Raw genomic sequence first — 14,626 nt, forward strand, 5'->3', positions numbered from 1 at the left:
AGCGTAATTCTACCGTGTTTATGGTGTTCTGAAGTGCCTTGTCAATCGTGTGTATTTTGATTTGAAGATTAAGACTGCTGGAATCCGTGCAGTGTAAATCCTAGCTTCCATGTAATGTTAAGTGAATACAGATGCTAGAAGTTTTGTTCTAATTGGCGTAAAGGTTTCGCCTTTTGTGCAATTTGTGATTTTTGATTGCTGTATTACCAAAAATTGTGATCTGAGCAAAATGGAATCCATGAAAGATATCAAGGAATGGCTAATTAATAAATGTAAGATTCCTAATATAAACGCTCCGGATGGTTATGGTTCGGATCAAGGTTCGTCTTTCTGTACTGTAGTTACTCCGAGAAACATTCCAGAATTTGTAATCCCGGGTTCTAACGAGTCGTCTCGGCAACCGTCAGTGTGTTCAAATGAAGATGATATCGTAAGTCAATCAAGCGGCGCGAGTGTGGTATGTTTTACTCCAAGCCCTGGTGTTTCACCCCGGGGTTCTTTCTCCTGTCTTGAGGTGCCTTATAACAATAAGAGCCCCGTCCACACGCGATCCGCTCCGGTGTCACCAAAACACGACACCAATAATGGAATTCAAGCGTTTAGTGCTCTTTCGATGGTCGAACTTGGAGAACGGGAAACATATGGAACAAATGCCGATCCATGCTCAACCGCTGCCGTAAGTCTACTGCATTTCAGAACACGAACGAACTACGGCTTCACGACCTTGAAAGAAAGTCCACACAGTAGGCGCCGAGAGTCCTTGTTTATGGAATCCACAGGACAGCCCAAAACGAACGTTAAAATAAAATACCCTTCATGTATCGACATAGGTATAGAGAAATGCTCTCTGAATAATGCTCAAAATAATGTTTATAAAAAAAACCCAAGACGGGAGCATTCTATGGACAACAAACGAATGTACGATCGTCGGAATACGTTGTCGGAGAAGGATTGTTATCGCAACAGCAAACGTTACTACAGACGACGATCATCGGCGTTCACCCCGGAACCGGAGTACAATGGCGATGACAGTAGTTCAGATACAACTAGTCCAGGACCTCAAAGACGTGGACATTATCTCCCAACTTTTGAAACTCCCGTGAAACGCCACTCGTCGCCGTGTTGCACACCTATTACTCAAGGTCCAGATATCGTGAGAGACTTCTCCAACAAGTCCTGCTCATGCTCAAGCATTTCGAAACCCTACACTTCAAGGATTGCCGAACTTGGTGAACTCAAATTCTCGTTTCAATATTTTCCTCATTCTAAAAAACTCCGTGTAACCATGATCAAAGCCGAGAATCTCTATGTCCACAACAAGGCCACTCATCATTTGAATATCTACGCCAAATTGTATCTTATGCCCGGGAAAATACAGAGACAAGTGTCGCAATTTGTGAAGCAAACGCGTAATCCTCATTTTAATCAGGAATTTCATTTCGACGGATTTAGTATCGACGAATTGGAAGCTATGAGAGTAAGGATTAAATTATTCGACAAAGGCCAGAAATTAAAACTCACGGAATACATAGGGGAAGTAAACCTTAATCTCTCTAATTATGATCTACTGCAAGAAAACAGGATGTGGAAGGACTTAGAAACTAAAAGAAACTGTGAGGTAAGTGGATTATATTTATTTTTTTAATAAATGAATATATGAAAGGTGAGCGAAAGTGGTTTTTTTTCTATTTGTCTGTTAATCCAGACTTAATGTAAGACTTCGGATTATAATGAAATTATTTGTAGCAAAATTAATTAAAAGCAACCAATCTTAATATCATTTCGCAATTCTTACTGTTTATTTCACTGCGCCATCTTATTTTATTTTGCTTAAATTTTTTGTCCGGACATAAAATGAACCCCAACCGTCCGGTTTTCCGTCCCAACCAAACCACTGATTTCTGTAACATGCCAGGCCCTTTGACAACCGGAAACCATTCTGGAATATCTTGGAAAATTTCTTAGCCAACACCGGGATCGAACGACTCGACTCATAAGGTAATAAGGACACATTAGTTTTTTGTCTAGACTAATAATAATTATGGAAAATATCGACTATCAGATTATACGGATCCTTTAATACGATTAACTCTACTTCACTGCAACTAATAAAACAGAGACGGTGTCTTGGGACGACTCTTTGTGTTAAACATACATTATGCAAGAGGTAAATCTGCCCATTGTCGGTCTTTCTGTAGGCCTGAAATGTTATCTAAATTATTAATGAGACATGACACGATCACAATCAACTGTCGGTGTTATCTGATGGGTCCGATCTTAAACCGATTTGAATCCGATCTGCTGTTCAACTACGATTGATGATTAACCGTAAAAATGGATAATCGATACTTTGTTTATTATCGTAACAACGCTAACAATGGCCATCGCGGCTACATTGCTCTTGGAATGAGAATTTCGCGGCTCAGAATAAATTAATTTGACTGAAAATTTCAACATATTCCCTTTACATTATCTATTGTTTAACTAATATTGCTAGAACTCTCGACGGCTTTAAATAATAAACTGTATGGAAATAAAATCATATTTTAATTAACTAGGAGTCATTTAGAAACTGTGTGAATTATCTACGGTAGCTGAGATACATTAATACCAGTCTAAACTTAGTTACAAATTATTCCTGATCGTTTTACTGGTAAATAATTATCTTTCCTCAAATTGATAATTTTCTAATTTGTATTGCTTAAAGGGGCATAAGGTAACATTAGATAAAGAGTTGACTGTTCGCACTATAATAGTTAGAAAATATGGGCTATAATCAAATACAAATGACAAAAATCATCAATATCAACCGAGAGGAGAGGTCCTATGCATGAAAGGGTTAACACAATCCAAAGACGTGGTTGAATTTTTTCCATAAATTAATAATAATAATGCTACTTCAAGCATAGTGCGGTTCGGTGGGAATTGTCGTCCGGCTTCTAGATTGAGATGCTGATGTTTTGTAGAAATGAAATGGGGTTAAAAGTCCTACTTTTCTACACCAATCTGTTTGGCCCTATCAACACCGTTAGACACTGTTCTTCGCTACAGGGTCGTGCAAGTTACATCACGGGAGAGAGAGAGAGAGAGAGAGACTAAACTCGACCTAGTTTACGTCGAGTGGACGTTAAACCTCCCCCATGAAATTTTGTATATTAATTTTACGTTATACATTTAGTTAAATCTGTATTTTACGGAGAAAGGCATGGTGAAATTTTGTAAATTGAAGTTAATTTTACGTAATACATTTAGTTAAATTTGTTAAATTAAAACTGTGCAAATACATTTAGTTAAATTTGTATTCATTTATTTGGTATTGTTTGAAGATATACATATATTAGTATTTCATGTGAAAAAGGTGGTTGCCGATGTTGACGCGTGCATCTAAAAAATTTTTTGCGTGTTTATGATTCAGGTGGGGGTAATACAACTGAAATACTGGGATAGAGACAAAATCGAACCCAATAATGTGATCTGATCCAAGACAGACAGTTCGTTATAAAATCATGGACAGGACATGATTGGCATCGATTAACTGACCGGGGGTATTTAATCAACATACGTCATATTAATCCTATCTTTAGTCGTAAATGTCAAGACGGTAATAATCCTCCCAGGTGTATTCGACTAGGAATATTGTTGTCGATATTTCTCAGTTAGGAGACACACCTGTTCCAGATCTTAATTAGTCATACATAATCAAGCATATAATCCACACCTGTGTCATTATCAAATAATATCATATTTATATAGGTCAGTGGGTTATTGTCGGCATAATCAAAGGCTGTGCAACAATCTTCAGCATGTCATTTCCTCCAGCTTCCAGAAGTATTAAAGTTCACCGGAAAAGCTTCATAATTTTTGTAAATACTTCAAGTATTTATGTCAACATATACTTTCCATAAGTATAACACGAACCCGAATGGCAATATTACCTGCCACAGATACATTTCAACAGGTAGATTCCCGCCCATCTCCGTGAGGAGTCGTAACTTTCCGTCAATACTGAATCGTGACGTCGTTTTTAGTCCTTCTGCTCATATTCTAGTCTATATTTCTATGAGCAGAAAGACTAAAATGTCTAGTCGTTCGGGTAGGATGGAAAGCCGAGGCCTTGTGTATACATTGACATGCACGTAAAAGATCCCTTATCAGTTGGCATTCGATATGAGAGTAGGTCATAGTGCCGCTGCCCGAGCAAAACTCTAATAGCACACTGTATGGCGTATGCCCGTCTTCATTAGCCGAGTATAGGAGCGGAACAGTGGGACGTTAAACCCCATTTCATTTCATTGAACAGCGTCAAAAGGGCTTTGTTGAAATGCAAAAACGTAGGACATTAACCCCCATTTCATTTCCTTTCAACTTACATTTTAGATCAGTCGGACACCAATCTGCCAAAGGGATTGTATTAATAACACTTCTTCTATAAATGTTGCTTTCTAATATTGAAAATGAGATTATGTCAGTAGGAAGCTAGTAGACTAATCTGACCAATAGGTTACATTAGCCATATTGATTCTTATTCTAAGGGATGAGTGGTCAGCTTTAGGGTTAATGGATGAGTGGCCAGCTTTAAGGTTAATGACATCAATCTTTTGACACATTACTGGCCCAGTAACATACACTTATTTACCAAGGGAAGCTGTGTAAAATTCCCAAATAACAGAAATGGTATCAAATGTTCTAGAAATTGTCATATTTAGTTTGTCTTAAGGCTGATACCATATTTTTGGGGTTAATAACATCAGTATTTAGACATATTACGTTAACGCGACAAGAAGTAGAGTCCAACCTCGTTGGTTTTCTCCGGGTCCTCTGGTTTCCTCCTAATGCTAAAGACCCCTACGTGCAAGCGAATTATTGAAATACAATTGAACCATATGTTAATCTCGTAATGACCTTGTTGAACCATATGTTAGTCCTGAAATGACCTGTTTTTTGTCGAATGGACGTTAAACTCTCTCTCTCTCTCTCTCTCTCTCTCTCTTTGGCCCAGAAACATACATTTACAAGGAAGATACAAACGCTTCTTCTCTCTCCCTTTCTCCCCCCCCCCCACACACACACAACTGTAAAATTCCCGAATAAAAACGAACTGATATTAATTAGTTTGTTTCTCCAATGTCACCATGTCATAGCAATGCTTAGTTGGTACTGCCATGCCATTGAACACCACAGTTCATTGTATTTCTGAGTGCGTTCCCCTGCGATTAAATTTATTTTTCCGAGCCAGCTGCATCTCCTCTTCTGTATCGATCAGTTGTGAAAATATACTGTACTGGGTATTAAAATAAAAATATTTTAATACTGTCAAGATGAACTGACAGAAAACGGATAAGCTCCACTTAGTCCACATTGATAGAGTGATCTTATGTCCATATCGATATTGCTTGAAACGATATTGATGTAGCAAAATAGAATTAACCATAATGTCTTTTAAGATGGGGATATATTTGATTTGATTTTAAAATCTAGTTGAATAAACCCAGATGTTATTTGATTTATAAACACGGTTGATTAAACCCACATTATGTTATTTGGTTTTAAAACATACATGTACTTAAAGGGGCTAAATCGCTAATATTTTTGATCTAGAAATTGACACAAATGGGTCGCAACGTATATAATAATGTAATGTGAATGTATATAAACTGATTTACATTCAATTGTTTCTGTTTTTTACTGCAATTTCTAATCAGTTATGTTCGGCGAAATACCCAATCGTACTAGAAAAATACTGGATTACCCCCCCCCCCCCGACATATGTAATACTGGGTGTATAGAGTGTTAATGAATTTATAATGTAATGATTACCCCCCCCCCCCCCCGTATATGTAATTCTGGGTGTATAGAGTGTTAAAGACTTTATAATGTAATCGATGATTACCCCCCCCCCCCCCCGATATATGTAAAACTGAGTGTATAGAGTGTTAATGAATTTATAATGTAATCGATGATTACACCCCCCCACCCCGCTATATGTAATTGTAATACTGAATGTATAATGTAATCGATGATTACATGGGACAATTTAATTTGTTGGCGATCACAATGTAATTGGACAATCTAATAAATTGTCGGATCACAGTGTAATTTCAATTATTTTACCATCACAATGTAATATGCCAATTTCACGTATTTTAGGATCGCAATGTAATGGGACAATTTCAATTATTTTATGAACCCAATGTAATGTGACAATTTCACACAATTTAAGGATCACGATGTAATGTGACAACTGTGATTGTTTTAGAATGGGACAATTTCACTTATTTTAGGATCAGAATGTAATGTGACAATTTCACTTGTTTAAGTATCACAATGTGATGAGACAATTTCGCGTATTTTAGGATCACAATGTAATGTGACAATTTCAATTAATTTGGGACCACAATGTTATGTGACAATTTCGCTTATTTTAGGATCACAATGTAAAGTGACAGTTTTAGTTGGTTTAGGATCACAATGTAATGTGACAATTTCACTTATTACAGGATCACAATGTAATGGGACAATTTCACTTGTTTTAGTAACACAATGTAATGTGACAATTTCACTTGTTTTAGTATCACAATGTAATGGGACAATTTCACTTGTTTAGGCTCACAATGTAGTGAGACAATTTCAATTATTTTAGGCTCACAATATAATGTGACAATTTCACTTGTTTAGGCTCACAATGTAGTGAGACAACTTCAATTATTTTAGGCTCACAATAAAATGTGAAAATTTCAATTATTTTAGGCTCACAATATAATGTAACAATTTCACTTGTTTTAGTTGGTTTAGGATCACAATGTAATATTGTTCACTTGTTACAGGATGACAATGTACACGATATGTCCTTAGCTTGAGTTTGAACAATAGACGGACGAACCAACGGGAGTGGCGGTAAAATGAACCCTCTTGATCAACACCGGGATCGATTCGCGGCTCTCTTAGCTTATTGAGAAAAACGACATATAAGGATATCACTGCTAATCTCTCCATTCATACATTGGTCTTGTTGAGAATGGAACAAAGTGTCAGAGAATTATATTAACGCTAATCTCTCCATTTCAACATTGATCTTATGGATTGATTAATATATGTACTCTGTGAACTGCCGTCCTTAGCTGCGGATTATATAGCTCGACCTGATGGAGCTTTTACTGTCGTCTGTACATCGTGGATTAAATAAAGCAATTTCGAGGACTTCTGAAAATGCAAATCATAAGTAGAATACTAAAATATCTTTAATAAGAAAGAGAGATTTAAAGTCATTAAAAGATTGGTTTTGAGCGTAAGTGTTTTATTATACTAGTGATGGGGGGTGAAGAGAGAGAGAGAGAGAGAGAGAGAGAGAGAGAGAGAGATAGTTTAACGTCCACCAGGCACAAACTGGGTCATTTCGGGACTAACGGATCGTTCAATTTTATTTCAATAATTCGCTTGCGCGCAGGGGTCTTTAGCAGTGAGAGGAAACCGGAGGACCCGTAAAAAACCCACGAGGTTGGACAGGCAACCCTACTTCTTGTCACGTACAACTGGGGAATCGAAACTACGCCAGTTGACTCAATGACAAACCTTATGATACAACACACACGTGCTAACCATTCAGTCACCCAACCCCCGCTATAATATGAAATCAAGTGCTAACTGTCGTATCGTGATGTATGACGTAACGGGGTTTAAATTATTGTCACTCGAGAACGTTTAATTTTGAATTTCACAAGCCATCAATAATTGGAAATTCATGTATATAGTGATATAGTGATATGACACCGAAAACGAACACTTATCTGTGCGATTATTTGGGAAATATAACCTGCTTCATAGACATTCATGCACCGACATTTAATGACTAAGTATGACAAGTAATTCATGATAAATGATTTATTGTAGTATTGGGGCGTTAAATTGTATTTGATTGTTGCAATGTTGAGGTCACCCTTGGGATCGTAATACCGATATGTCAAAAACAACCCAAAACGTGTTATCTGGCTTTTTTTTTTAAATTCCATGGTACTGAAGGGACCGGGGCAAACTCCAGAACCGCAGCTAGACACTGTTAATACTCGAAACATGGACCGGTTTAACTCCAATTGAACCATGTGTTAGTCCCAAAATGGCGTCCGTCGTGTTGTTTTAATATATTACTTAAAGGGAGAATAACACTCTTGCTGGCTTGACAGCTCCAGAAAATAAATAATAGCCTCATTCTAAGTACTAGATGTTTAAGTGTCCTACCTGTTGTGAAAATTATCTATTAAATTCTATGTTACTTGTCCAGAGGGTTCGAAAATATTTTTAAATCCAAGTCACATTTAAAAAGGTTTACGTGAGGCTTTTCAAATCATTTAGTTGAATTTTTCCAATTTTTTAAATTAGGTGTGTTAAAATGAAATTTGTATCACCAATTAATTGGAATATTGTAAAATAGTACAATTTGTTGACCAGAATAAAGATTGGGACATATTATTCAGTTACAACAAGAGTGATATTGAGCCTTTAATGTCTCGCTCTGGACCATTAAACCACACAGAAACTACGCACATTTTTTTCGAGTAGCATGCCGCGGATTTGTACGACGAGATGATTTAAGAAAGCGATATATGGACGGATCAATTCGACCATTGATTCATCTACACATGTATCGCGGTGTATTTTATTCTCATCCGTGCCTGAAAAAAATGAATTTACAAGTAACAAAAGAGTCACGATGGCAGCAAATCTTCTCCTCAATTTCAATTTAGCTTTGGGCACAAATTAAAAAAAAAAAGAAATAAGAAACCACGTATTTATTGACAAATCTAGAATGTCAGTTTTAGACAGTGGGCGATATGTTCTGATCTTGGCACAAAATCTGTGAGATTTCTAGTTCAACGCTTTGGGCAAACTAAAACTAAATACGAAACCAACTAACAGCTCCCTAGTCTGTTAGAATTTATGTCTTCATTGTATTTTTTTTTAAAAGAGGAATGAAGCAAAAGTTTTTTTTGTAACCATCGATCTAAACAGATCATAAGGAATAATTTATCCGAAGCACGTTTTTTATTTTTATAGCGTCGTCATACCAAGATTGTGTTTTGGTTTAAACAATATTTTTATTTCAAGTTCAAAAAGGTTATTTACAAAACTGATGTAATGGATTAGAAAACAAGCCGAAGCTAATATAAATTCATCTCCATGTAAATTATACATTTTAATACAATTACTGAAATATATACAAAAGTATATATTACATATTTACATTGACAAATAATAAAATAAAATAAAATAAAATAAATCATCGGCATCATTTCACATTAATCACCATCGCCTACCACTTCTTATTTACTCAAAGCGTTTAGTTAGTTAAAAATACTTGTGAACTTGACTAAAATGACTTCGTTGTACAAGATTGAGATCTCCATAAAGAAAAGCTTTTGAGTGCTTGGATTTAAGTGGCTGAGTGGCAATATTGGGGCATTGCAGAAAATAGTGACCGCTGTCTTCTTAGATATGACCATATCGGCATGTCGGATTATCAGAAATATGCACTAAAAATCTATGGAAATATAGAGGACTTTTACACTTACAGTTGTTTTTTTAAATTTCGGGACAGCGTTATTTGTGTGTGTGTGCTTGCGCATAGGGGTCTTTAGCACCGGAACGAAACTGGAGGGCCCGGAGAAAACCGACGGAGAGAGAGAGGGGGTGGGAGAGAGGTCGGGATGTGTTACAATAGCCTTAACTTTCTGCTAAAACTGTGTTGTCTTGTTTTTCAAACGAGAGAGAGAGAGAGAGAGAGAGAGAGAGCGCGAGATACTCTTATATCGAATTCCAACTGTCAATGGATCTTTTACGTGCACGCCGATGTGTACACGGGACCTCGGTTTTTCGACCCATACGAATGACTAGACAGACAATCCGTCCTGCATCACTGACAAGGGGGAAACCACGCCCGAAAATCCCGATGAACCTTCTCGGCCAATGCAGGGATCGAACACGTGACCTCCAGACTAGCGAGCCAGCATCTTACCCACTTAGCTACCGTGATCCCCGGAGTTTTAAAAAAAGTAGGGAAAACACCGCTACCCAGAAACATGGTATTATAATGGTGTGATAATCTGCCAATCGTTTCTTAAATTAACCACTTTAAGATCAACTGGCTAGTAAGTCGTTAACCTGTCTTCACTTTTCAAGCCGTTATTGGGTAACGACGTGAATCCCATCTATTGTTTGTGTTGATTTATTATATTGTTTAATTAACATGTCAGTTTTAATTACAACATTTACTTTTATCCTATTATCTGATTTTCCTTAAATATAACAAAATTTGTACATTGAAGGCAGTCACTAGTTAGGATCCCTTACTAATTGCAGTAACTGGCCTGTCAGTACCGTATGACGATATATGTATATTCATGTTCCATTATATTAATAAAATAATAATAATTGATTTATATAGCGCCAACAATTCAACTCAGCGAGCTGCTCTCGGGCGCTTTACATAAGTACAACTAATATAAAATTACAACAATCACAACACATTAATCCATTAAAAAAGACATTATTTAGTACACATGGTAAAAGTCTGACAGGCACAGCTAGAATCGTATTCAACCAGTTGTATATTTGATTAAAAAGTTCGGTTTTGAGATATTTTTTTAAAGAATTGAAGAATCATTCGAAGAGAGAATTTACATATCTAAAGTATGTTCATTAGGCCAGTTGGTGCTGTAAGCATGCCGTTAAACCGGACTTAATTATCTCATCATCGCTAGTATCATTATCGTTCACGGTCAATGTTTTTTATGATATTATAATAACGTTAGATGGTGTTATGATGAGCTATATAATAATGTTATATTGATCTTAGTGAAGAACTAGTTCATTAACAACATATAACATCCTTGTTATAAAGGTCATGTGGACACGGTGACATACATATATACTGCTAAACCTGGCTGAAAAATGACCAGTGCAATTAGGTGTTCTAGAGAGAGAGAGAGGGAGATGGGAGAGAGAGAGAGAGAGAGAGATGGGGAGAGAGAGAGTTTGCATCTTCCTTGTACATGTGCGTGTTTAAGTCCATTCCACATAAAACAGGACATTTTAGGACTCTAGTTATTTTGCTGAGAGAGAGAGAGGGTCTTTAGCAGTGGAGGCAAACTGGAGGACCCGGAGAAAACCCACGAGGTTAGACAGGAAGACAGAGAGAAAGAGCGAGTGAGCGAGAGAGAGGGGGAGAGAGTGAGTGGTGGGTGGGTTACAATAGCCTTAACTTTCTGCTAAAACTGTGTTGTCTTGTTTTTCAAACGGGAGAGAGGGGGGGGGATAACGTCAACTCGACACAAACTAGGGGATTTCGGGACTAGCATATGGTTCAATTTTATTTCAATAATTTGCTTGCGCGTAGGGATCTTAAGCAGTGGGAGGAGACCGGAGGACCCGGAGAAAGCCCACGAGGTTGGACAGGCGACCCTACTCCTTGTCACGTCCAAACTCGGAATTGAAACCATGCCAGATGACTCAACCACAGACCTTATAATACAATGCGCATGCACTAATGATTCGGCCATCTCTCCGCCCCACCCCACAAGAGATGGAGAAAGAGAGAGGTTAACTTGTATGAACGTTCATTTAATATATTCCGCAATTCCCTTCGTTTTATAGACATTTCTTTTTGCGGCTTAAATACTTGTATTGCAGGAATGAACATTCCTTTTAGAAACGAAAGTACATAGAGATTTTAAGTTATTATCCCTCCCATTGATACAGCAAAATCCTTCTCAATCCAGGCCCGTATGCAACATCCATCGCCACTTAGGCTGATTGAACTAATTGTTTAAACGGCCACGGATCACTAATGATTTCTCCATTGACTTTAATGTTAATTCTCGTCTCTTAGACCGGCTCTAACGTGTTTCCAAATTTTCGTTGTGTAGAAAGCATGTAAGAGGTTCACCGTGAAAAACTTGAGATACACAAACTGGAAGTAGAGACAAGTAAACATGCAATTTTCGGCCCTACATTTCAACCTAATCAACCTCTCAACTCTTGTATCCTTCCGCCTCAAAATCATGAATATTCACCAAAACCTGGCAGAAAATGTATTTTCAAACCCTTTTCTTCGATTCTACACCAAAAAGTTAACAAAAATCGCCATGCAAAAGGGGGAAAAAGGGAAAGGGAGAGAAAGACTAAAAATAACTTTCGCCCTACATTCGTGGGTGAAGGCGTAGAAATGGTTGGTGATCTGTGTCCAAACATATTGATCGCGACCCCCTCTATTGAACCTTCATTTTGTATTTTAAATGGTGACCCCCCCCCCCCTTCAGAAATCCTGAATAAGTGATCTTGTGAAGCTTGGTAGACAATGTAATAATGGAAAGCCATCAACCAACATATTGATACAGTTAATTAGTTTATATAATATGGTTATTTTTATTATCGAGCAAGGCTGTTGGTAATTTGATTATTACAAAAAAACACAAGCATAACAACAACAAAGACTAAAGAGAAAACGCCATTGAAGTAGATGATGGCGGTATATCAATATCCGGTTATTATTTTGTCTAGAAATAGCTACAGTTAATCCAGTCTATATATCATCATGAGAAACCTGCTGCTACTGGCAATGTATAGTCTATATACATCACCTCCCACGTTTTAATCATCAATCCTATAATGATCATTTCCGTCCACAGTCGATTTCAAATCGGGGAGGTCGCGGTAGATAAACTTTGAGAGAGAGAGAGAGAGAGAGAGAGATCCGATGTGTTATTTACAATAATAATAATTATAATAATTATAAAATATTTATTCAATAATTAAATAACTGGACATAGGAATGTGAATTACAAGTACTAGGTGTCTCATTATTTATCTCCCTAGCATTCTTCCTCATCCATCCCAAGGGGACTCACTCTCCTCTTCATACATCCCAAGGGAACTCACTCTCCATGCTTCAACACGGACTCAGCCCGACACCACATAATATGTATGGATTAATGGTCGAGAGCGAGACATTACGTAATATATGGATACTGCATTAAGACGTTGGCCCAATGTCATTTCAATTTATTATGGAATGTCTTTAGCGCGAGACCATTAAACAAATTAAAATACAGACACTATCCCGCACGTGCTTTGCAATGAAATACGTCACACGAGTCCAATATTTCATCTTGTATAGATAATGATTGAAAGACACTATAAGATCAAGTTATCCTCTCTCTTTCTCTCTCTCTATCTCTGGGGGTGGGGGTGGGTGGATGGCGAATGGTTAGCTTCTGCGCGTTGTATCATAAGGTCTGTCATTACGTCAACTGGCGTGGTTTCGATTCCTCGACTGTACGTGACAAGGAGTAGGGTCGCCTGTCCAACGTCGTGTTTTTTCTCCGGTTCCTCCGGTTTCCCCCTACTGCTAAAGACCCCTTCACACAAGCGAATTATTGAAATAAAATTGAACCATGTGTTAGTCCCGAAATAGCCTAATTTGTTTCGAGTGGATGTTAAACCCCATTTCTCTCTTTCTCCCCCCCCCCACCCCGATCATTTAGAGTACATGATCCTACACTGTAACAAAAATTTCCGTGAAAAAACGTAAAAAATTCCGGAAACAAAAATTACCAGGAAAATTTTATCCGTATTTGGTTTTCCTGTAATTTACAGAAATTCCCTCAATTAACATAAATTCCATTTTCAAATACAGAAAAAAAATCCCAATAAATTTTGTTTCCTGACGATGAAGGTGATAAAAATTTCATTTAATTAACCATTGACTTTAGACGCGTGCGTGAAATAGCTTTATTTAACGTCCGCTTCCACCGAAGTGATACCGCAGATAATCTTTAAACGTAACCTCTTTTCGCAATTATAAGAATCGAGAGCAAGGTATCTCAAACCGCTACTCGTCAGTGGTTGGAGGCTTTCAGATGTAAGTTTGCGGTATCATCAATTCGCAGGTATTTCGACTCTGCCATAGAGACAAACCGACTTACACAGGCCAACGGGTTGTACTATCCGGATCTAAGCATGCTTGATCACCAGATATTACAAACATAACGCACGCAGCATTAAAACATATTTTTATATATTTCTGAAAATACTTACAATCTGATTTCCGTATGATGAATAACAATACACTTTATACATCTTATAAATAATGGAAACTAGATATACATGACAATTAATATACCGAACTTTACACAATATGATTCTTCATATTATGGTTAATAAATTGAAATGAATACTATAACATGATGATTATTAGGAATGATTATATATGTATACGATTACTTATCGTTGCACCGTTTATCCCGTAAAATAACAGACTTAAGTCCATTACAGAACGGAATAAAACATTTTATCCCTAAATTTCAAGGAACTTCCTTGTCATTCTACCGTTTATTCCGTAAAATAACAGAATTAAATCCATTATAGAAGGGAATAAAACATTTTATCCCTAAATTTTACGGAAATTTCCTGTTTAATACTGAATATTCAACAGAAATACATAAAACACGTAATTTGAAGAAATAATTCACACTATTAACACAATTTCGCCAAAAAATCCATCGATTAACAGAAAAAAAGTGTTAAATTACGGAATAGATTTTATAACCAAGAATATTAATTACATTACAATAATTAT

General features: G+C 37.0%; 1 protein-coding gene across 1 annotated transcript in view; it reads left to right on the forward strand.

The window, feature by feature from the left end:
- Positions 1-223: 223 nt before the first annotated feature.
- The window catches only part of LOC126817371 (C2 calcium-dependent domain-containing protein 4C), a 46,055-nt gene continuing 31,652 nt past the window's right edge, over positions 224-14,626 (forward strand). Inside the window, exon 1 of the mRNA XM_050544315.2 lies at positions 224-1,618. Within this exon, the coding sequence (XP_050400272.1) occupies positions 230-1,618 (1,389 nt within the window). The 5' untranslated portion in view covers positions 224-229. The remainder of the gene's footprint in view (positions 1,619-14,626) is intronic.

The sequence above is a fragment of the Patella vulgata genome, chromosome 4, assembly GCF_932274485.2.
Source record: "Patella vulgata chromosome 4, xgPatVulg1.2, whole genome shotgun sequence".
Lineage (NCBI taxonomy): Eukaryota > Metazoa > Mollusca > Gastropoda > Patellidae > Patella > Patella vulgata.